The 26,090-nt window shown below is 45.1% G+C and overlaps 1 protein-coding gene across 1 annotated transcript in view; it reads left to right on the top strand.

Moving 5' to 3' along the window:
* crip2 (cysteine-rich protein 2) overlaps window positions 1-17,912 on the top strand; it is a 45,856-nt gene extending 27,944 nt beyond the window's left edge. The window contains exons 3-8 of the mRNA XM_014195473.2: window positions 13,665-13,722; window positions 15,769-15,903; window positions 16,319-16,387; window positions 16,582-16,676; window positions 17,014-17,071; window positions 17,301-17,912. Coding sequence (XP_014050948.1) covers window positions 13,665-13,722; window positions 15,769-15,903; window positions 16,319-16,387; window positions 16,582-16,676; window positions 17,014-17,071; window positions 17,301-17,368 — 483 coding nt within the window. The 3' untranslated portion in view covers window positions 17,369-17,912. The remainder of the gene's footprint in view (window positions 1-13,664; window positions 13,723-15,768; window positions 15,904-16,318; window positions 16,388-16,581; window positions 16,677-17,013; window positions 17,072-17,300) is intronic.
* The last annotated feature ends 8,178 nt before the right edge of the window (window positions 17,913-26,090 follow it).

The following is a 26,090-nucleotide window of genomic DNA, read 5'->3' as shown; positions in this document are numbered from 1 at the left end:
TCATCACATTCCCAGTGGGTCAGAAGTATACACTCAATTAGTATTTGTTAGCATTGCCATTAAATTGTTTAACTTGGGTCAAACGTAGCCTTCCACAAGCTTCCCACAATAAGTTGGGTGAATTTTGGCCTATTCCTCCTGACAGAGCTGGTGTAACTGAGTTAGGTTTGTAGGCCTCCTTGCTCACACACACTTTTTCAGTTCTGCCCACACATTTTCTACAGGATTGAGGTCAGGGATTTGTGAAGGCCACTCCAATACCTTGACTTTGTTGTCCTTAAGCCATTTTGCCACAACTTTGGAAGTATGCTTGTGGTCATTGTCCATTTGGAAGACCCATTTGTGACCAAGCTTTAACTTCCTGACTGATGTCTTGATATGTTGCTTCAATATATCCACATAATTTTCCAGCCTCATGATGCCATCTATTTTGTGAAGTGCACCAGTCCCTCCTGCAGCAAAGCACACCCACAACATGATGCTGCCACCCCCGTGCTTCACGATTGGGATCGTGATCTTTGGCTTGCAAGCCTCCCCCTTTTTCCTCCAAACATAACGATGGTCATTATGGCCAAACAATTCTATTTTTGTTTCATCAGACCAGAGGACATTTCTCCAAAAAGTACGATCTTTGTCCCCATGTGCAGTTGCAAACCGTAGTCTGGCTTTTTATTGGCGGTTTTGGAGCAGTGGCTTCTTCCTTGCTGAGTGGCCTTTCAGGTTGTGTCGATATAGGACTCGTTTTACTGTGGATATAGATACTTTTGTACCTGTTTCCTCCAGCATCTTTACAAGGTCCTTTGCTATTGTTCTGGGATTGATTTGCACTTTTCGTCTCTAGGAGACAGAACACGTCTCCTTCCTTAGCGGTATGACGGCTGCGGGGTCCCATGGTGTTTATACTTGCGTACTATTGTTTGTACAGATGAACTGGTACTTTCAGGCATTTGTAAATTGCTCTCAAGGATGAGCCAGACTTGTGGAGGTCTACTTTTTTTCAGAGTTCTTGGCTGATTTATTTTGATTTCCCCATGATGTCAAGCAAAGAGTCACCGAGTTTGAAGGTAGGCCGAAATACATCCACAGGTACACCTCCAATTGACTCAAATGATGTCAATTAGCCTCTCAGATGCTTCTAAAGCCATGACATAATTTTCTGGAATTTTCCAAGCTGTTTAAAGGCACAGTCAACTTAGTGTATATAAACTTCTGACCCACTGGAATTGTGATACAGTGAATTATAAGTGAAATAATCTGTCTGTAAACAATTGTTGGAAAAATGACTTGTGTCATGCACAAAGTAGATGTCCTAACCGACTTGCCAAAACTATAGTTTGTTAACAAGAAATTTGTGGAGTGGTTGAAAACCGAGTTTTAATGACCCCAACCTAAGTGTATGTAAACTTCCGACTTCAACTGTAGATCAGTAGCTCTCAAAATGACATTACCATCACCGTTCTATAGGCCTAGAGCTTAGCCTACAGCTGTACTCTGTAGATGTGCTGCCTGTGTCCTTGCTGAAGGTTAGCTGTCACTTTATGGCCTAGCCAGCCAGGCCATTAGAATTACCTGTAAAATATATTATAAAACTGTTCTATTTCATTCCATGAGTCAGCCATTCTATTTTCACCATGTCTGTGTTTTATAATGAATACAGTATATCACCTCCAGTCCTCTCATATCTCCTCCATACACTCTTACATCAGTATGAATCACCACTGGTCCCTGGATTAGAACAGAAAGGAAGGAGGTGTACATTTTGCAGCCTTTTTCATGACCTCGCAGTCAGACATTCTATTTCCACCTTGTCTGTACATAAAGACTGAATATCCCCTTCAGTCCTCCCTAATATAAATTCAGCAAAAAAAGAAACGTCCTCTAACTGTCAACTCCGTTTATTTTCAGCAAACTTAACATGTGTAAATATCTGTGTGAGCATAACAAGATTCAACAACTGAGACATAAACTGAACAAGTTCCACACACATGTGACTAACAGAAATTGAGTAATGTGTCCCTGAACTAAGGGGGGGTCAAAATCAAAAGTAACAGTCAGTGTCTGGTGTGGCCACCAGCTGCATTAAGTACTGCAGTGCATCTCCTCCTCATGGACTGCACCAGATTTTCCAGTTCTTGCTGTGAGATGTTACCCAACTCTTCCACCAAGGCACCTGCAAGTTCCCGGACATTTCTGGGGGGAATGGCCCTAGCCCTCACCCTCCGATCCAACAGCTCCCAGAAGTGCTCAATGGGATTGAGATCTGGGCTCTTCGCTGGCCATGGCAGAACACTGACATTCCTGTCTTGCATGAAATCACGCACAGAACGAGCAGTATGGCTGGTGGCATTGTCATGCTGGAGGGTCATGTCAGGAGGAGGATGTCTTCCCTGTAACGCCCAGCATTGAGATTGCCTGCAATGACAACAAGCTCAGTCCGATGATGCTGTGACACACCACCCCAGACCATGACGGACCCTCCACCTCCAAATCGATCCCGCTCCAGAGTACAGGCCTCGATGTAACGCTCATTCCTTCAACGATAAACGCGAAAACCGACCATCACCACTGGTGAGACAAAACCGTGACTCGTCAGTGAAGAGCACTTTTTGACAATCCTGTCTGGTCCAGCGACGGTGGGTTTGTGCCCATAGGCGACGTTGTTACTGGTGATGTCTGCTGAGGACCTGCCTTACATGAGGCCTACAAGCCCTCAGTCCAGCCTCTCGCAACCTTTTGCGGACAGTCTGAGCACTGATGGAGGGATTGTGCGTTCCTGGTGTAACAGTTGTTGTTGTCATCTTGTACCTGTCCCGCAGGTGTGATGTTCGGATGTACCGATCCTGTGCAGGTGTTGTTACACGTGGTCTGCCACTGCGAGGACGATCAGCTGTCCGTTCTGTCTCCCTGTAGCACTGTCTTAGGCGTCTCACAGTACGGACATTTCAATTTATTGCCCTGGCCACATCTGCAGTCCTCATGCCTCCTTGCAGCATGCCTAAGGCACGGTCACGCAGATTAGCAGGGACCCTGGGCATCTTTCTTTTGGTGTTTTTCAGAGTCGGTAGAAAGGCCTCTTTAGTGTGCTAAGTTTTCATAACTGTGACCTTAATTGCCTACCGTCTGTAAGCTGTTAGTGTCGACCGTTCCACAAGTGCATGTTCATTCATTGTTTATGGTTCATTGAACATGCATGGGAAACCGTGTTTAAACCCTTTACAATGAAGATCTGTGAAGTTATTGGGATTTTTACGAATGATCTTTGAAAGACAGGGTCCTGAAAAAGGGATGTTTCTTTTTTTGCTGAGTTTATAATGGCTCCTAACCAACTGTGCTATTTTGTTTGTTTTTTTCACATTGTTTGTAACTTATTTTGTACATAAAGTTGATGCTATCGTCTCTTATGACCGAAAAGAGCTTCTGGACATCAGAACAGCGATTACTCGCCTTGAACTGGATGAAGATCTTTTCTTTAATGAGTCCTACGCAAAGAATATCCTGCTTTCCAGAGACCAGGCCCAAATCCCTGCCATTCACGTGAAGAGAAGGCGGAGATGCAGAGGGAGAGGGTCGGGGTGCCTTGTGAGGATTCTGAGGCGAGTGAGTAAATCGCCACTACCATCGGTTCTATTGGCCAACGTGCAATCACTGGAAAACAAACTGGATGATCTACGGTCGAGACTATCCTACCAATTGGACATTAAAAACTATAATATCTTATGTTTCACTGAGTCGTTGCTGAACGACGACATGGATAATATAGAGCTGGATGGGTTTTCCGTGCATCGGCAAGACAGAGCAACTATGTCTGGTAAGACGAGGGGCAGGGTGTGTGTCTATTTGTCAATAACTACTGGTGCGCGATGTCTGATATAAAATAAGTATTGCTCGCCGGAGGTAGAGTGCCTCATCATAAGCTGTAGACCACACTATTTACCAAGAGAGTTGTCATCTACAGTTGACGTCGGAAGTTTACATACACCAACTTTATGTACAAAATAAGTTAGAAACAATGCGAAAAAACTAACAAAACAGCACAGTTGGTTAGGACCCCATAAAACGGCACCCATCCCCTTCAGCGCCATTATAAACTCAGCAAAAAAAGAAACGTCCCTTTTTCAACCGTATATTATTCGTGGCCGTCTATTTACCACCACAAACCGATACTGGCACTAAAACTGCACTCAACGAGAAGGCCATAAGCAAACAGAACAATGCTCATCTAGAAGCGGCGTTCCTAGTGGCCGGGGACTTTAATGCAGGGAAACTTAAATCCGTTTTACCTAATTTCTACCAGCATGTCACATGTGCAACCAGAGGAAAAAAAACTCCACACTCAGAGACGCATACAAATCTCCCCCTCGCCCTCCATTTGGCAAATCTGACGACAATTCTATCCGCCTTACAAGCAAAAACTTTCAAGGAGCAGGACACTAATCCGGACGCTTATAAGAAATCCTGCTATGCCCTCAGACAAAGCATCAATACAGGACTAAGATTGAATCCTACTACACCAGCTCTGATGCTCGTTGGATGTGGCAGGGCTTGTAAACTATTACGGACTACAAAGGGAAACCCAACCGCAAGCTGCCCAGTGACGCGAGGCTACCATATGAGCTGAATGCCTATGCTCGCTTCGAGGCAAGCAACACTGAAGCATGCATGAGAGCACCAGCTGTTCCAGACTACTGTGTGATCACGCTTTCCGTAGCCGATGTGAGCAAGACCTTTTAAACAGGTCAACATTCACAAGGCCGTGGGGCCAGACAGATTACCAGGGCGTGTACTCAGAGCATGCGCAGACCAACTGGCAAGTGTCATCACTGAAATTTTCAACCTCTCCCTGACCGAGTCTGTAATACCTACATGTTTCAAGCAGAGGACCATAGTCCCTGTGCCCAAGAAAGCAAAGGTAACCGGCCTAAATGACTACCGCCCCGTAGCACTAATGTTGGTAGCCATGAAGTGCTTTGAAAGGCTGGTCATGACTCACACCATCATCCCGGAAACCCTAGACCCACTCCAATTTGCATACCACCCCAACAGATCCACAGATTGCGCAATCTCAATCGCACTCCACACTGCCCTTTCCCACCTGGACAAAAGGAACACCTATGTGAGAATGCTATTCATTGACTACAGCTCAGCATTCAACACCATAGGGCCCTCAAAGCTCATCGCTAGCTAAGGACCCTGAGACAAAACACTTCCCTCTGCAACTGGATCCTGGACTTCCTGATGGACCGCCCCCCAAGTGGTAAGGTTAGGCAACAACACATCTGCCACGCTGATCCTCAACACTGGGGCCCCTCAGGGGTGCGTGCTTAGTCCCTCTTTTGTACTCCCTGTTCACCCACAACTGCATGGCCAAGCACTACTCGAACACCATCAATAAGTTTGCTGACCACACACCAGTGGTAGGCCTGATCACCGACAATGATGAGACAGCCTATAGGGAGTAGGTCAGAGACGACAACAACCTCTCCCTCAATGTGAGCAAGACAAAGGAGATGATCGTGGACTACAGGAAAAGGAGGGCCGATCAGACCCCCATTAACATTGACGGGGCTGTAGTGGAGTGGGTTGAGAGTTTCAAGTTCCTTGGTGTCCACATCACCAACAAACTATCAAGGTCCAAACACGCCAAGACAGTCGTGAAGAGGGCACAACAACTCCTTTTTCCCCTCAGGAGACTGAAAAGATTTGGCATGGATCCCCAGATCATGAAAAAGTTCTACAGCTGCACCATAGAGCATCCTGACCGGTTGCATCACCGCCTGGTATGGCAACTGCTCGGCATCTGACTGTAGGGCGCTACAGAGGGTAGTCCGTACGGCCCAGTACATCACTGAAGTCAAGCTTCCTGCCATCCAGGACCTATATATACCAGGCGGTGTCAGAGGAAGGCCCAAAAAATTGTCAAAAGACTCCAGTCACCCAAGTCATGGACTGTTCTCTCTGCTACAGCACGGCAAGCGGTACCGGAGCTCCAAGTCTTGGTCCAAAAGACTCCTTAACAGCTTCTACCCCCAAGCCATAAGACTGCTGAACAATTAATCAAATGGCCACCCAGACTATTTACATTGGCCCACCTTTGTTTTTAACACTGCTGCTACTCACTGTTCATTATCTATGCATAGTCAATTTACCCCTACCTTTACAAATTACCTCAAATTACCCCCGCACATTGACCGGGTACCGGTACCCCCTGTATATTGTCTTGTTATTGTTATGTAATTTTATTGTGTTACTTTTTACTTTTCTTAACACTATTTCTTGAACTGGTTAAGGGCTTGTGTAAGCATTTCACGGTATTCGGCGCATGTGACAAATAACATTTGATTTGAGTTATGTCAGTGTGAAACATCCCAGTCCCGAGGTCTGGATCAGAACAGGAAGGAAAGAAGGATGTGAATTCTGCAGCTTTTTATGACACAAAATCACAAAAGCTATCCCCATAGCAGTCCTAGCCTGGTTGTTTAATCTCTCTATTATCATTACATCATATAAATGTTCTTTCTCCATGTCCTCTCCACAATTTCCCTCCAGTCCCCAGTAGATAAGCCTAGTCCCAGATCTGGTTGTACTATATACTGTAAGTAGATCTGGGACCAGGCAATAACCAAATCCAATACAGCACAAACAGATCTTGGACCAAGCTTTAACCAACTCCAATACAGCACAAACAGATCTGTGACCAGACTACTAGTAGATTTTGGCAATACTGGCCAGGGTCTCTATAAGCAGGAGGACAGGGGGATAATGAGGGGGGAGATGGCACCACTGCCCCCTGGGGCTCCATAGATGGCAGAGTCATAAGGTCGTCCGCATACTTCCCATCCGAAACAGTTCGGAACAGTTCGTGCATTTGTTATGATGACATTTTGTAATGTTTTCATTCGTTTTGGTTTTCAGTAAGGTTTTTTCAGCTGTTCGTGCACACTAATACTTTTTTTCAAGGTAAGCTGAAGTTCACAGCTGAAGTCAAATCCAATTTTTATTTGTCACATACACATGGTTAGCAGATGTTAATGCGAGTGTAGCGAAATGCTTGTGGAACAATGGTGGCCCTCTTGAAGCATGTGGGAACAGCAGACTGGGATAAGGATTGATTGAATATGCCCGTAAACACACCAGCCAGCTGGTCTGCTGCGCATGCTCTGAGGACGCGGCTGGGGATGCCGTCTGGGCCGGCAGCCTTGCATGGGTTAACACGTTTAAATGTTTTACTCACATTGGCTGCAGTGAAGGACAGCCCGCAGGTTTTGGTAGCGGACCGTGTCAGTGGCGAGCAAAAAAGTTGTTTAGTTTGTCTGGGAGCAAGACATTGTGGTCCGCGACGGGGCTGGTTTTCCTTTTGTAGTCCGTGATTGACTGTAGACCCTGCCACATACCTCTCGTGTCTGAGCTGTTGAATTGCGACTCTCCTTTGTCTCTATACTGATGCTTAGCTTGTTTGATTGCCTTGCGGAGGGAATAGCTACACTGTTTGTATTCGGTCATGTTTCCCGGTCACCTTTCCCTGATTAAAAGCAGTGGTTCGTGCTTTCAGTTTTGCGCGAATGCTGCCATCAATCCACGGTTTCTGGTTGGGGAATGTTTTAATAGACGCTGTTGGTACAACATCACCGATGCACTTGGTAATAAACTCGCTCACCGAATCAGCGTATTCATCAATGTTATTGTCCGACGCTATGCGGAACATATCCCAGTCCACGTGATCGAAGCAATCTTGAAGCGTGGAATCCGATTGTTCGGACCAGCGTTGAACAGACCTGAGCACGGGCGCTTCCTGTTTTAGTTTCTGTCTATAGGCTGGTAGCAACAAAATGGAGTCGTGGTCAGATTTTCCGAAAGGAGGGTGGGGGAGGACTTTATATGCGTCGCGGAATTTAGAATAACAATGATCAAGGGTTTTGCCAGCTCGGGTCGCGCATTCGATATGCTGATAAAATTTAGAGAGCCTTGTTTTCAGATTAGCCTTGTTAAAATCCCCAGCTACAATAAATGCAGCCTCAGGATATGTGGTTTCCAGTTTACATAGTCAAATGAAGTTCTTTCAGGGCCATCGATGTGTCTGATTGGGGCGGGATATACACGACTGTGATTATGATCGAAGAGAATTCTCTTGGTAGATAATGCGGTCGGCATTTGATTGTAAGGAATTCTAGGTCAGGTGAACAAAAGGACTTCAGTTACTGTATGTTGTTATGATCACACCACGCCTCGTTAATCATAAGGCATACACCCCCGCCCTTCTTCTTACCAGAGAGATGTTTGTTTCTGTCGGCGCGATGCGTGAAGAAACCGGGTGGCTGTACCGAATCTGATAAGGTATCCCGAGTGAGCCATGTTTCCATGAAACAAAGAACGTTACAATCTCTGATGTCTCTCTGGAAGGCAACCCTTGCTCGGATTTCGTCTACCTTGTTGTCAAGAGACTGGACATTGGCGAGTAGTATGCTCGGGAGCGGTTCGCAATGTGCCCGTCTACGGAGCCTGACCAGAAGACCGCTCAGTCTGCCCCTTCTGCAGCGCCGTTGTTTTGGGTCTACACCCCTTCGTTGGTAATTGGTCAACAGTAGTGATTCTTGCAATTTGAGAGATGACTTGATTTCACACACATTTTTTCGCTTGGAAAATTCTGCAATTTATTAGATTAATTCTGACTATTTTGTGAAAGTGTATACTGGCTACATCGCCTCAAGATGGACAAACAGGCTATTGCATCTTTTTCTCATTTTTTAAGTGAAGGTCTTTTTTTAAGGGGGTATGCGAGTTTGGCTAGCTGCCAGCCAACTGAAGCATGCAGAAGCCTTTAGCAAGCCTCCATAGTACACATTATGCACACACACACACACACAGGCCAAGCCTTCATCCTGGCTCTATCCAAGGAGGAGGTCATAACTCTGTTACTACACACAGAATCCCCCTCACCATGGGTCCTGATACAGGTATACAGTTGATAATGGGCCTGGGTCTTACCACGCAAAGATCAAGGGAGCAGGATGAGCGGTGGTGTGTGTGTGTGTGTGTGTGTGTGTGTGTGTGTGTGTGTGTGTGTGTGTGTGTGTGTGTGTGTGTGTGTGTGTGTGTGTCTCACGAGGAATGGGGCTGTATGAGATCGGATTCAGGGTCAGGGAAAGACTAGGGCTGTGACGGTCATGGATTTTGGATGACGGTAGTTGGCCAGCCAAATGATTGCGGTTACCGTAATAACCGTTCGGATAGCGAAAAAAGAAACACGGTCATTTTCTCCTCTCCTCCACTCCTGACTGCATGTGCTGCCATAGAAATAGAATGAATAGAACTGGTGTCTCCATTCATGTCAATGATGGCATAATGGGTGGACTGGCGGCCATTGCGAGTCTACAAATAGGAGCAAAGAAGGAAGTAAAAGAAGGAAGTAAAAGCAGGAAGTGTACCCATCAACATGTGCTGTGGTATGTTAAAACAACTCAACTGCCAATACAAAAAATACATTCCATTGCATGAACCACATCAGTTAAGATCCTTTGAATGAACATTCTACATGACCATGGAAATTACTGCATCAGGCAGCCATTGCGAGTGTACACATGAGTTTACCAGTCAAATTGCCAGTTAGAGGTTCCAAGCCTGTTCTATTCATTATATTTTTTTGTGTGCTGCTGCTGCAGGGGGGGGGTGTTGCCTAGGCAACTCGTTTGCTACAACACCTTGGTTGTCACTAGTTACTACAGCGACAAAGTCAGAAGGCTCACCTACTCGACCAATCAGATGACGGAGTGTGATGACGCGTATACCAACCGACCGGCTTGCAGGGGCAGACGAGAGACATGTATTTATTTTATTTAGTGATTCATCAATGGTTTGGTAAGTTATTAGATATAGTAAAAACAACCATTATAAATGCAAAGTGTAAATCGGATATCTTATTCAAATTCAGCTTGCAAGCTTATTACAAGGTTTGCCCTTACTCATAGTTACTTGTCTTAACCCAAAATAGGTTTACTCCAATATCTGCATTGTTGTTAAATGGCATGTAGACAAACACATTGGCACATTTTGATTTTCAAAATCAACAAGTAAAACGTACACAGTTTCACAGAAATGTTCACAGAAAAAAACACTATACAGGGGAAACTCACCACCCTAACCCCATTCTAAACAGGGGAAACTCACCACCCTAACCCCATTCTAAACAGGGGAAACTCACCACCCTAACCCCACTCTAAACAGGGGAAACTCACCACCCTAACCCCATTCTAAACAGGGGAAACTCACCACCCTAACCCCATTCTAAACAGGGGAAACTCACCACCCTAACCCCATTCTAAACAGGGGAAACTCACCACCCTAACCCCATTCTAAACAGGGGAAACTCACCACCCTAACCCCACTCTAAACAGGGGAAACTCACCACCCTAACCCCATTCTAAACAGGGGAAACTCACCACCCTAACCCCATTCTAAACAGGGGAAACTCACCACCCTAACCCCACTCTAAACAGGGGAAACTCACCACCCTAACCCCACTCTAAACAGGGGAAACTCACCACCCTAACCCCACTCTAAACAGGGGAAACTCACCACCCTAACCCCATTCTAAACAGGGGAAACTCACCACCCTAACCCCATTCTAAACAGGGGAAACTCACCACCCTAACCCCACTCTAAACAGGGGAAACTCACCACCCTAACCCCATTCTAAACAGGGGAAACTCACCACCCTAACCCCATTCTAAACAGGGGAAACTCACCACCCTAACCCCATTCTAAACAGGGGAAACTCACCACCCTAACCCCATTCTAAACAGGGGAAACTCACCACCCTAACCCCACTCTAAACAGGGGAAACTCACCACCCTAACCCCATTCTAAACAGGGGAAACTCACCACCCTAACCCCACTCTAAACAGGGGAAACTCACCACCCTAACCCCATTCTAAACAGGGGAAACTCACCACCCTAACCCCATTCTAAACAGGGGAAACTCACCACCCTAACCCCACTCTAAACAGGGGAAACTCACCACCCTAACCCCATTCTAAACAGGGGAAACTCACCACCCTAACCCCACTCTAAACAGGGGAAACTCACCACCCTAACCCCATTCTAAACAGGGGAAACTCACCACCCTAACCCCATTCTAAACAGGGGAAACTCACCACCCTAACCCCACTCTAAACAGGGGAAACTCACCACCCTAACCCCACTCTAAACAGGGGAAACTCACCACCCTAACCACATTCTAAACAGGGGAAACTCACCACCCTAACCCCATTCTAAACAGGGGAAACTCACCACCCTAACCCCATTCTAAACAGGGGAAACTCACCACCCTAACCCCACTCTAAACAGGGGAAACTCACCACCCTAACCCCACTCCAAACAGAGGAAACTCACCACCCTAACCCCACTAGCAAATCAGGTGCACTTATAGGCCTCCCGCTGGCCAATCAGATAGCTCAGATCACCATGTCTGCACAGTTTCCTCGTTCCCTAGACTGTAAAAAGAAGCCTTGAACACACAGCAAAATGTATAATGTGAGATTTCAAAACGTTTAAAACCATGACTAGAGCAACTCAACGAACGCAGCAAAGAGCTGCTGTTTTTGAGTAAGTCCATGTTTAAGTTATTTTTTAAATGATTTATTTTACCTTTATTTAACTAGACAAGTCAGTTAAGAACAAATTCTTATTTACAATGGCGGCCTACCCCAGCCAAACCTGGGCCAATTGTGCGCTGCCCTGTGGGACTCCCAATCACGACCAGTTGTGATACAGCCTGGAATTGAACCAGGGTCTGTAGTGACGCCTCTAGCACTGAGATGCAGTGCCTTAGACCGCTGTGCCACTCGGGAGCCCTTATTCAGCACTGTCAATAATTTGATCAGCACTTTTATAAGCCATAAAGTCTGCGTTCTCCCTATTTCCACTCACGCTACAACCAGCACTGCAGCTGCAATTAATGAGTGTCGCAAAGTGTTTCCATAAGTTTGCGTTGTTATTATAAGCGGCTTGTCTTTTATTATATAGAGGAATATTTCACTTTCTCTGGTCATAGAAGTAACAACATGAATAGGTGCATGAAGCAGAAATGGATGTGGGAAAATTGGAAAGGCGAATGTCTCCTCCTTTTGTGTCTGGGAAGTGAGTGGGCTAGGCTCTGGGCTCTGGACTGGGATAGTTGATCCATCTTTAGGGTACTCATACTGCAGTGAATTATAACCACACACTGGGCTGGGTAATCCATCTCTCAGGTCCTACTGGTCCTGCTGTAGGGAAATACAACCAGAACTGTGAGGGGACCAGAGCTGTCTAGTGGGCACAATGAAGCCCTGTGTGCTGGATCTTCCCTCCTGACAAACCCATCAGTGCCCAGTAGTCAGAGAGAGAGACTAATATTACCAGAACGTTTACTGTATAGGCCCCATAGATGTTACAACCCCTATGGATCTGTGTCTGTCTGTTTAACACACACACACTGTGTCTGCCTGTCTGTTTCTAGCTCCTGTTACAGCGCTACATTTACTTCCTGTCATGGGTAATACATTATAGATAGTTGAGAAGAGAAGCAGGCTGTTTTCTACTCTGTGAGTTTCTGAGGGGAATAAGATGCCACGTGGGTGTGAAGGGATTGTGCGACTAAAGCAGTTTGTTCCCACAGTCGGCATTGGCACGTGGCCCTGTGCTGTGGCGTTGGTACCGTAGCCTCTTTCATCCCCCTCTGCCTGTCCACTTTTGCTGTATCTCAATTCATCCTCTCTTCCCGTCCTCCTCACTGTATTGGAGGAGAATGTCCAAGGTCCCTACCTTCTGACCTTTTTCTCCAATCCATTTTGTCGAGGCGGCAAGGAGAGAAATCGAGGAATGGAGGAAAGATTAATTAGGAAAGAGCTCTGGACTGGATGCCTTCTCTCTGGCCCAGGCCCTGATCCCTCTGCTGCCTGTCCATGCTGTTACATGACCATTTGATTTGACCACTGACAACTATTACATGACCACCATCATCCCGGCATGCATTAGGAGAGACATAGAGTCCTGACAGACCCATCTCTAAGCCTTCGACTGACCTCTGTCATCCTACAAGGCCCACACACGCTCACACCTATCCTGGGTAGGGTTGCAAAAATCTGTTAGCTTTCCCAATTTTGGGGTGGGGGGAAATCCCGGTTGGAACTCCTGGAATCATGTGGGAATAAACAGGAAATCCGGAATCCTCCAACCAGGATTTCTGGGAAACCTGGGAATTTGGGGAAAGTTACCAGCATTTTGCAACCATAATACTGGGTCAGGTTCAGTAAGTTTCCAAATGATTTCCACCTACTGAAAAGGACCCTGATGTGAGGTGTTTGATTAATCAACAGTACTGGTCTCCTGTTTACAACCACAACTGATACCTGGGCTGGAACATTGGAACACATTGGAAAATGGAGATCAAGCCAGACTGACTTTCTTTCTCCCTTTCTTTCTCAGGAGGCTGTGGTGTTTTTTCTCTCTCTCTGTCTCTCTCCTACACACACGCACACACAATCTAATAACCTTTTTTTTCCAAAGATGCATGAGTCTGTCTAGAAGATGGAAATTGCCAAGCTATGTTTGTCAGTCTTGTGAGGTTTGGGCTTATAAATGTTATTTACTCACCGTCAGTCATTCTTCTTCTCTTTATTCCCTGTCTACAGCATGATGGGAAGCCCTTCTGCCACAAACCATGCTATGCTGCCCTCTTTGGACCAAAAGGTGAAGAACATCTTACTATTGTCATAAGGCATACATTAGATCAGGAGGGCAATTCCATGGTAACAAAATGATGCTGAGTCTCAGATGTTTCACTTTAAAATGTATGCCAAACAAAAAACAATGATTCCAAAGTTAAACAAACTATACAACTCTATGCACAAGGACAACTTTTAACAATTTCCACTGAAAACTTTACAAAAACACGTTTACTTGAAGAAACGTGCGGATGCAAAGTTTGGTAACAGAATGACGACACAAACCGTCATTCTGTTACCAAACTTTGCATCTGCACTGTTCTTCAAGTAAATGTGTTTTTGTAAAAATGTTCAGTGGAAGTTGTTAAAAGTAGTGCATAGAGTTGTGTGGTTAGAGGTATTCAAATCCTTCCCTATGAGGTCCGGAGCCTGCTGGTTTTCTGTTCTCTACTACACTACTGTTAAAGAGTTTGGGGTCACTTAGATTGTTAATGTTGTAAATCACTATTGTAGCTGAAAACGGTAGATTTTTGATGGAATATCTACATAGGCCTACTGAGGCCCATTATCAGCAACCATCACTCCTGTGTTCCAATGGCAAGTTGTGTTAGCTAATCCAAGTTTCTCATTTTAAAAGGCTAATTGATCATTAGAAAACCCTTTTGCAATTATGTTAGCACAGTTGAAAACTGTTGTCCTGATTAAAGCAGCAATAAAACTGGCCTTCTTTAGACTAGTTGAGTATCTGGAGCATCAGCATTTGTGGGTTCGATTACAGGCTCCAAATGGCCAGAAACAAAGAACTTACTTCTGAAACTCGTCAGTCTATTCTTGTTCTGAGAAATTGCCAAGAAACTGAAGATCTCGTACAATGCTGGGTACTACTCCCTTCACAGAACAGCGCAAACTGGCGCTAACCAGAATAGAAAGAGGCGTGGGAGGCCCCGGTGCACAACTGAGCAAGAGGACAAGTACATTAGTGTGTCTAGTTTGAGAAACAGACGCTTTACAAGTCCTCAACTGGCAACTTCATTAAATAGTACCCGCAAAACACCAGTCTCAACGTCAACAGTGAAGAGGCGACTCCGGGATGCTGGCCTTCTAGGCAGAGTTGCATAGAAAAAGCCATATCTCAGACTGGCCAATAAAAAGAAAATATTAAGATGGGCAAAAGAACACAGACACTGGACAGAGGAAGATTGGAAAAAAGTGTTATGGACAGACGAATCTAAGTTTGAGGTGTTCGGATCACAAAGAAGAACATTCGTGAGACGCAGAAAAAATGAAAAGACGCTGGAGGAGAGCTTGACGCCAAATGTCAAGCATGGTGGAGGCAATGTGATGGTCTGGGGGTGCTTTGGTGGTGGTAAAGTGGGAGATTTGTACAGGGTAAAAGGGATGTTGAAGAAGGAAGGCTATCACTCCATTTTGCAACGCCATGCGATACCCTGTGGACGGCGCTTAATTGGAGCCAATTTCCTCCTACAACAGGACAATGACCCAAAGCACAGCTCCAAACTTTGCAAGAACTATTTAGGGAAGAAGCAGTCAGCTGGTATTCTGTGTATAATGGAGTGGCCACTACAGTCACCAGATCTCAACCCTATTGAGCTGTTGTGGGAGCAGCTTGACCGTATGGTACCTAAGAACGGCCCATCAAGCCAGTCCAACTTGTGGGAGGTGCTTCAGGAAGCATGGGGTGAAATCTCTTCAGATTACCTCAACAAATTGACAACTAGAATGTCAAAGGTCTGCAAGGCTGTAATTGCTGGCTGTAAATGACTACCTCATGAAGCTGGTTGAGAGAATGCCAAGAGTGTGTAAAGCTGTCATCAAGGTAAAGGGTGGCTACTTTGAAGAATCTCAAATATAAATTATATTTTGATTTGTTTATCACTTTTTTGCTTACTACATGATTCTATCGGTATTTTTTTCATCGTTTTGATGTCTTCACTATTATTCTACCATTTAGAAAATAGTACAAAATAAAGAAAAAGCCTTCAATGAGTAGGTGTGTCCAAATTGGTCTGAATCTAAACTCTGACTTCTCTCTGCCCTATGACCTCTGTAGGTGTGAACATTGGGGGAGCAGGGTCCTATGTGTATGAATCCCCCATCAGCAATAATCTAGCCTGTACTGACTTGGACGCCCCCCCCAAGCCTGCTGAGGAGAAGAAAGTGTTTGCACCCAGGGCACCTGTCAAAGGTACATGCTTTCGCGCATGTGTACATGTGTGAATGTGTCCACATATGTAAGTGAAGACATGGGAAAAGTTGTGAAATAGTGAAAGTAGCTGCCTACGGATCTGAATTTGATAGAAAGGAGAAACAGACTTGGTCTTCCTGCTGACTCAGTGATGAGACCTACTATACAGGCCAGGCTCACACCAGGGATGGTCACAGGGGACTTTCTCAAGCTGTTCACACTGCGTTTTCCCACAGTTGCAGGCCAGAGGCTATACTACTGTGTGTGTGTGTGTGTGTGTGTGTGTGTGTGTGTGTGTGTGTGTGTGTGTGTGTGTGTGTGTGTGTGTGTGTGTGTGTGTGTGTGTGTGTGTGTGTGTGTGTGTGTGTGTGTGAGACGCTATCTGCTGGTGAACTCTCTTTCTGTTTCTTTACAGCTTCCAGCATCACCACCTTCTCTGGTGAGGCCAACCTGTGTCCCAGGTGCAACAAGAAGGTCTACTTTGGTAAGTAGCCATGGCACACTACAAGGCTCAGAATAAACTGTCAGGTTAGGTGTTAGATTACAACTGGACCTGTCGTGCAGTTGCCATGGTGACGTGTGCTCCTGTGTGTCTTCCCTTTTGAATGACATTTGAACATTTCCGACGCACCTGCCGCTGAGGTTATTGATTTCTAAGGTATTGTGTGTGTGTGATAGCTGAGAAGGTGACGTCCCTAGGGAAGGACTGGCATCGGCCCTGTCTCCGCTGTGAGAGGTGCAGCAAGACCCTGGCCGCTGGCAGCCACGCAGAGGTAGGAGAGATGAGGGGAGGGAGAAAGAAGGGATGAGGAGGGGTGTGAAAGAGGCAGGAAATTTAAACAGGAAAGGGCCAGCTGCAAAAAACACAATCAATGTTCAAGGGAATCCGTCTGAGCAAGGCACAACACAGAATCATTGATCTACGAATCATCTTGGATCCTAAATAACTGCTCATTATGTTATCAAGATTAGGGAATCTACACAGCACCTTGCTCAAGCCGGTTTTCTTGAATGCACCTGAATGGCATAAATGCATCATAATTAGGATGTTCTGAATGAATACATGATATGATTCCACATTTTCATAGAGTGTCTTTTGTGTTATAACAGCATAATGGCCAGCCATACTGCCACAAGCCATGCTATGCTTGTCTCTTTGGACCCAAAGGTAGGTGCTTGTCTTTTACACAACCACTAGGTGGTGCTGTTGTCCATAAATATTAGCTATACCGTAACAATAGCCTGTGTTGTATGTTATAGCTGTTAAAAGAAGCTGCTCATATTGAGCTTCCTACATAAAAGTGATGCAAAACCACCAACAGAAAATAAGTGATTAGTTATACTGTAACACATTTGATACTGACTCCTGTTTGTCTGTGGTGTTGTTGTGTCTCCAGGAGTGAACACTGGAGGTGTAGGCAGCTACATCTATGAGAAGGAGGTCAGCACAGAGGCCCAACCCTGAGCTACTGCAGTCTGTCCCATCCCCAGCCTCAACCTGAGCTCTCCAATACTAATAACACAATCCAACACAGTATTATTAACACTAGGCTTTAGCCCCTATAGCTCCTTCTATAAGCAGCCCTGAGAGACCCAAGGCCTCTCTTCCAGCTCCTCTAGCTCCTCCCATTTAACCCCTGACCCCAGATATTACACCACCTGGCCAAGCCCACCTCAGCCTCCTAGCACTGCAGTCCTCTAATATACACTACCTGACCAAAAGTATGTGGACACCTCTCGTCGATTCCAAACTCATAGGAATTAATATGAAGTTGGTCCCCCCTTTGCTGCTATAAAAGCCTCCACTCTTCTGGGAGGGCTTTCCACTAGATGTTGGAACATTGCTGCAGGTACTTGCTTCCATTCAGCCACAAGAGCATTAGTGAGGTCGGGCACTGATGTTGGGCGATTAGGCCTGGCTTGCCGTTTGCATTCCAATTCATCCCAAAGGTGTTTGATGGGGTTGAGGTCAGGACTCTGTGCAGGCCAGTCAAGTTCTTCTACACCGACCTCGACAAACCATTTCTGTACGGACCTCGCTTTGTGCACGGGGGCATTGTCATGCTGAAACAGACAAGGGCCTTCCCCAAACTGTTGCCTCAAAGTTGGAAGCACAGAATCGTATGCAATGAATGTTATTGTATGCTGTAGCTTTAACATTTCCCTTCACTGGAACTAAGGGGCCTAGCCCGAATCATCAAAAACAGCCCCAGACCATTATTCCTCCTCCACCAAACTTTACACCTGGCACTATGCATTGGGGCAGGTAGCGTTCTCCTGGCATTCGTCCGTCGGACTGCAAGATGGTGAAGCGAGTCCAATGGCGGCGAGCTTTACACCACTCCAGCCGATACTTGGCATTGCACATGGTGATCTTAGGCTTGTGTGGCTGCTCTGCGATGGAAACCCATTTGATGAAGCTCCTGACGAACATTGTTGTGGTGACGTTGCTTCCAGAGGCAGTTTGGAACTCGGTAGTGAGTGTTGAAAATGAGGATGAACTATTTTTACGCGCGTCAGCTTTCGGCGGTCCTGTTCTGTAAACTTGTGTGGCCTACCGCTTGTTGCTCCTAAACGTTTCCACTTTACAATAACAGCACTTACAGTTGACCGGGGCAGCTCTAGCAGGGCAGAAATGTGATGATTTGACTTGTAGGAAAGGTGCCATTCTATGACGGTGCCACGTTGAAAGTCACTGAGCTCTTCAGGAAGGCCATTCTGTCAATGTTTGTCTATAGGGATTGCATGGCTGTGTGCTCGATTTTATGCACCTGTCAGCAACGGGTGTGGCTGAAATAGCCGAATCCACTAATTTGAAGGGGTGTCCACATACTTTTGTATATATAGTGTAGATTGAAGCTTCCCAAACACTTTATATTTTATTTACGCTTCAAAAAGAAAAAATAATTTATGGAACACAATTTAACCCTGAGTGGGTTCTTAGTAAAAAAAAAAGCACCATATTACTGTATGGAGCTACCATTCTCTATCCCCACTGAAACAAGAGCCAGGAGGCCAGTTCTTCACCTTTTTATGAGTTCATGATTAGTTTATGTCATGTTTATGTATATTTACGAGCGTGGATGTAAGCACATTATAACCCCATATATAATGTCACTTTAAGAACTGCAATAAAACATATTTTATTTCCCTTTTATTTAATTTTAAGTACCCCTAACGCGGCCTTTGAGGGGGAGTTTAGAGACGGGACCAGGTGAAAAAGGTAAAATAATCCCCGTCTGTCACATAACAAATCTATTTCCTCAGAGTAGTGATACTTGGTGTTTAAAGGAAGGTGTTGCGTTGTCATGGTAACATGCTGACAGGCATGCAGGTGTACCTGGGAGAGAGGGAGTAGTCTGGGTGCTGGTTGTGCTGTTTCAGGACAGGAGCACCACTTTAAATCCCTCCTGCTGGATTTATGGGTTAAGACCCAGATTTATACAGTTTTGGCCGCCCGACTACATTCCTGATCAAATGGATGATATAAAAAAAGTATCTGGGGTTTAAGTTCCAGAAAGAGTCTGGATCATTTTAAAACATGGTATTTTAGGGTTGTCTATAAGGGTAGCCAGGTTCACGATCTGTTTGTACTGTTTTGCCTATAGTCAATGCACGACAATGGATGCCATAGTATCCACACAGCACATACACATCTGGAACCAGGCTATTTTGAGGGTCCTGTTACTGGGTTGACATGGTACAGTAGATTGTTTATGCACAGTACTGCATTGGGTTCCAGACATGGAAATCATTTTAAATTGGGTTTGAAATAAACAGTTTATTGATTTGTTAAGAATAAGAAGACTATACCAGTAAAATTGCATAAGGAAAGTGCATTGTACTACGGCTATGGGACAAATGAATGAAGGAAGGAAAAGAGGATGGGGCAACATAAACTTGTAGGATATGGAGTGATGACCATCGGTAAGCTGTACAATTCCATATGGTCAGAATGTTACTGTAGTAAGAAACCCTTGATGTATTTCTACCTGAGATTACTATGAGCTAACTGAAGTATTATACCTTAGTAGGAGGTAGCCTATAGAAACACAGGTGCATCTGAAATGGCACCCTGTTCCCTGTTTAGTGCACTACTTTTGAACAGGGCTCCGGTCAAAAGTATTGCATTATATAGGGAATAGGATGCCATTTTGGGACACACACAGAGTAACTGAAACACTGCAGACAAAGCATTATGTTAGAATGTGCTTTAGTATTATATATATAATATGACTGTTATTGTGATTATTTGATTATAATGAACTGTTATGACCTCTTTTGTGTAGTAAGGCTTTAAAACACTTCAGGAGTCACTGTTTGTAGAGAAAAATAAAATGGCTGCACTTCAGTCCTGCTGCTTCTGTCTTTTTAATCCCTTAATTAAACTTTCTATATGTACTGTTGATCTGATCTCCTGTGGTTTGTTTGTGTGTGTGTGGGGGGGGGGGGGGAGATTTGGTTATCCCAGAGCATATAAATATACTGTACATCTTTACATTTAGGCCAGAAGTTGTTGTTACAGCCTCAATTCAAAATGAATTAAATATGTACACACAATATCCCATAATGACAAACTGAAAACATGTTTTTAGAAATGTATTGAAGATGAAATACATAATGTCATTTACATAAGTATTCACACCGCTGAGTCAGTACTTTGTAGAAGGACCTTTGGCGGCGATTACAGCTTTGAGTCGTCTTGGGTGTCTGTATCAGCTTTGCACATCTGGATTTGGGGATTTTCTTTCATTCTTCTTTGCAGATTTTCTGAAGCTCTGTTAAGTTAGATGGGGAGTGGTGAACAGCTATCTTTGTCTTTCCACAGATTTTCAATGGGATACAAGTCTGGGCTTTGGCTGTGCCAATCAAGGACTTTCACAATATTGTTCTGAAGCAATTCCAGCGTTGTTTTGGCTATGTGATTGGGGTCATTGTCCTGTTGGAATGTAAATCTTCGCCCCAGTCTAAGGTCGTTTGCACTCTGAAGCAGGTTCTCTTCAGGGATTTGCCTGTATTTTGGCTCCATTGTTCCATCTCTATCCTTACCAGTGTCTCAGTCCCTGCCACTGAAAAGCCTCCCCATAGCATGATGCTGCCACCACCATGCTTCACGGTAGGGATGGTGTTAGACCGGTGAGGAGCTGTGCCTGATTTTCTCCAGACATAGCACTTTGCATTCAGGCCAAAGATCAGACCACAATTTTTCATGTGCCTTTTAGCAAACTGCAAGTGTGTTACGTCCTCGTACATTACCATGGTGATCTCTCCTTATAATAAACAAATGTCACGGTGGTTCGTTACGCTGTGTCATGACATCATCTGTCATTCGTTTTAAAGTAAACTACGACATGCTGGGCAGAGTCAAATATTTAAAAAAAACACACAGAGACATGCATGCGTGTGCACACCTTCACACATAAACACACAACTGGGTATGAATGGAAAACAATCAGGGGTTAGTGTGATTACTTATTAATAGTTGCTCGTGCCCTGCCCACACCGTGTATGGAGACAAGGTACACATACACACAGTCAATACAACAGAACAAACCATGCAACTCATGATAACCTTCGACCAACCCCACCCTGTAGTCTGAGCTGAGATCAACTCTTCATAGATCTAGGAACTATCAGGCCAACCCTGCTTCTTCATAATACACACCATTAGGATTTATTTGGACCTTATTCTGCTCTGGTTGTGGGGGATGTTTGTTGTGTGATTGTCACAATACACACACACACACACACACACACACACACACACACACACACACACACACACACACACACACACACACACACACACACACACACACACACACACACACACACACACACACACACACACACACACACACACACACACACACACACACACACACACACACACACACACACACACACACACACACACACACACACACACACACACACACACACACACACACACACACACACACACACACACACACACACACACACACACACACACACACACACACACACACACACACACACACACACAACATTACTTCCATTACCCCAGGAATCAGCTTCTGTCTGTCAACTAAGGCTTGCATGCTATGGGCATGTTATGCGTGTGTAATGGGGCAGTGGAGGCTGCTGAGGGGAGGATGGCTCATAATAGTGGCCGGAACGGAGCAAATGGAACGGCATCAAACACCTGGAAACTATGTGTTTGATGTATTTAATTCCATCCCGCATATTCCACTCCAGCCATTACCACAAGCCTGTCCTCCCCAATTAAGGTGCCACCTGTGTGGCCTACTATTGTTTCTAAGGTTTACTGACTTCTTTAGTATGCGTGGGCTGGTTCTGATGATTTACAGTCATAATGCCTTTGAGTTACACACACACACACACACACACACACACACACACACACACACACACACACACACACACACACACACACACACACACACACACACACACACACACACACACACACACACACACACACACACACACACACACACACACACACACACACACACACACACACACACACACACACAATACCTCAGGTAGCAGTCCCTCAAGATGTTCCCAGGCCCAGACCTAGCTCCTTGTGTGAAGGCAGGGGACTCCCCCCAGCTCCCCTCAGGGCAGGGGAGGTCCAGGTGTCTGTCCATATGGTCTAAACTGTACAGTATGTGAGGTTTGGGCATCTGGTCCAGAACAAGTAGTTACATTCCTACTTTACAACATAATGCCATTCATTGCACAGTAGAGAGGGATGTGAATGTGTTTAAATATGATTATGTTTATTTGCTAGTTCAGGGTTTAATTGCTCACAAATACGGAGGTCCTCATTAAAACCCACAGGAGCCTGACTGGAGGATAGGAGCAAGAATGAAGCAGGCCTGGGTTCAAAGGGTATTTGTTTTCTTTCAAATATTTGGAGTGTCTGATTTAGCGTACCTGAGTGGCAAACGGACAGGGTTTATACCTTGGGATTAATCTGTTGAATCTATTGTGTCAGGCAAAATTAAAATTAATAGCAGCTAAAGCATTCGAAATAAACAAATCTTATTTGACTCCCGGTCTGGAGTGTAGCTTGTATAGCTTGTGTCAACCAGGCTTTAGTCTGGTGAGGACAGGAAGTCTTACAGCCAACCAGGCTCATCATCATACCGCTGCTACCTGGGGCCAGAGCCTTTCTCCCTGGACCATCTGATGAATCACTCAGAGTATGGAGAAGTTAGAGTGCTGCTGGCTGCCTGACAGAGTGCTTATGGCAGCTGAGACCTCCCCTCTATACTTCATCCTTATAAGCAAATTGCAACAGGCCCTATTTATACACATCTGCTGAAGTGTGTTGTACACCTTCCAGATGCATCCAACAGCCATAATCATCCCAAGGTCTGCCCTGTCACTGGACGGAGGGATAGGAAGGAAGCAAGAGAGGGATGGGAGGATGGAGGGAAAGGAGGGATGAGAGGGGTGGGAACATCTGAAACTGCCATGCATATTCAATTATGGAAACCAGGTCCAGATTTGACTGTAACCGTCATTGCTCATCTATCCCTGAAATGCTAGCCTGGAACACACACACACACACACACACACACACACACACACACACACACACACACACACACACACACACACACACACACACACACACACACACACACACACACACACACACACACACACACACACACACACACACATCCGACACGGGCCTGGAGAATCCACAGGGAATGATTATGGATCTCTGTTGAAGACAGTCAGCCTCTAGACACAATTGATACGTTAAAGAGGGGACTGGTTCATGCTTCATGGTTTACAAAAAGCACTCCCTGAGTTGCCATTCCTCAAGACAAGAGTCCATATTTGGCACGTTCTGGAGTTTTTCACACTCAATTCTTTATTGTGTATCGTGTTTCGAACGGGTTCCGGAGGTGGTGTAGTCAGTGTTTTGTTCTCCAGTGAGAAACATGGGACGTAACACTCTCACGCAAGAGCGTTCATGTGCAGTTTAGTCCAGCTGGAGAGAGAATTATTATTCCTCCTACAGTACCGTTTTGGAAATGGACCATTATTGCAATTGTAAGTCCAAGTGACATGGTAGCTGCTAACACCTGGCATTGCAATCATTCAATGTCTCTGTTCCATAAGCTGTCACTGCAATTTCATACTGTACAGAGGGAAAATGACCATTCAGTATATATTTCTGCTCTCCCAGCCAATCCTTGGACAAACGGACAAAATTATACATAATGACTCAATTATGATACCCAAAGTGCAAATATATCGGTCTGTGAAGTGGAAAAAGTAGAAATAAAAATGGAGTCAGTACTGTAATGAGTCTTCATTTCACTACTTCGGGAATTGGCTTAAGAAAGTGAAAAGCCTATGGTTGCTTTGCATCTACTTTATACCGTGAAATCACAGTAACACTTCAGTTACCAGATGCGCTAGAGAGCCTGGAAAGTCTGAGCAACACATGAACCACGTTAACAACTCAAATAATAGACAAAAAAAACTACCGGTAAAAAAGTTAAGGGCACTTTGAACTAAAAAAAAATCTTATAGACGCTTACAAACCGATTTTGAGTTGAAACGTGCTGGCAAAGGGGTATTTGCGTGGGTACGTGCGTCCGTCAGGCGTGCATGTGTGTTACAGTCACTTCTTTTATATTCATTCCATGACTCAGTGACTGAGGTCTGATACCGTCTTAAAGAATTCGTCCATTCCAATAGTATTGCGTTTTACTGAGGGAAACTTGAGAAATATCCTGCCATAAAACAGTGAAGTTGAAGCCTCTGAGCCTCCGCCAGCCTGCTGTTGTAATCTTGCTGAGTTGTAGAGTTGAGGTGCCTCAAGCTCTTTCTTATTCAACAGTTCTGAGCCTGATGCCCTCTCACTAGTACAATGCCATAGCTTGGGAGTCCTAAAGCAGTAGGCTTCTAATCAGTTGACCCAAACAGATGTGTGTTGTCCCATACCTCATCCTACAGACAATAGAAACGCCTCATATGAGATCTCCACTCTGCACTACGCATTTCTTCATATTATCCAGCATAACTAGGGGCTACAGCCCTCAAACTCAAATCTGGGCCTTGAAGCCAGTTCTACTGCTTTTTCCATTTGTCCCCTCTAATCAGGGACTGGTTTAGACCTGGGAAACCAGGTGTGTACAATGAATTATCAGGTAGAACAGAAAAGCAGCAGTAGTCCTGACCTCTTGGGTAAGATTTGACTATGAGTGGGGTAAGTGTCAAGACACTACATCATTCTAGCTTTCCCCATTGAAGGTTTTCTTACTTTCTTTCCATCCTGTATCACACCGTTGCTATTAGACAACTACTGATTCACGTTGAGACAGCAGTTTCTTGTTATTACTCGGACTTCCATCCTGAGTCGTTGTGCGCAGGCCAGACTCACCACATGAACTAATCTGACTCCAGGCTACAAAAATGGCACCCTCTCGTTATAGTGCACTATTTTTTGACTTGGGCCCATAGGGCTCTCGTCAAACGTAGTGCACTAAGTAGGGTATAGGGTGCCATTTGGGACACCGTTTCTGACTTCAGACCACAAGCACACTGCTGGTTTCACCTCCAAAGTATAAAGAAACGAGAAGGGCTCCCATGAGTACCGTGGTGGCAGTTAGCAGTCTGAGAGAGAGAGAGAGAGAGAGAGAGAGAGAGAGAGAGAGAGAAAGCGAAAGAGTGAGAGACAGAGAGAGAACACAACCTTCTGCTTCAAAAAATACAGACCCTGTTCTCCCCCATCTGTCCAAAATTCTTTGGAAAAAACGATTTTGTCTTTTGTCATTCTGTGGAACTTTACGAGTTGTTTTGACATGGTTGGCACTGAGAGAAGTATGTTAAAACATTCCAACCACAACTGAACTTAATTTGTATATTTTATCTGAGTGAGCATGTGCATGGAATTTGTATATTCAGCTTCTATTTTCATTGTGGTTACCAGTTAGGGGAAGATTAGGGATAAGAGAAGGGCTGGGAGAGAAATGCACCATTTCACAGATGTTGTTACTGATCACCCCTCCTTCTCTCTCCTCCCCCCTCCTTCCCCCCTCCTCTCTGTGACCAGTTGGGCATGCCTAGCTGTCTGTGGTATGGCTTAGTGGAGTTCTGTGTGACACTGAAGGTCTTTGTTCAAGAGGAGAGGGTGAGAGCAAGGGAGA

Source organism: Salmo salar, chromosome ssa01 (genome assembly GCF_905237065.1).
Source record: "Salmo salar chromosome ssa01, Ssal_v3.1, whole genome shotgun sequence".
In the NCBI taxonomy this organism is placed as follows: Eukaryota; Metazoa; Chordata; class Actinopteri; order Salmoniformes; family Salmonidae; genus Salmo; species Salmo salar.
The sequence above is the reverse complement of the archived record's forward strand: the minus strand, read 5'-3'. Positions and strand labels throughout refer to the sequence as shown.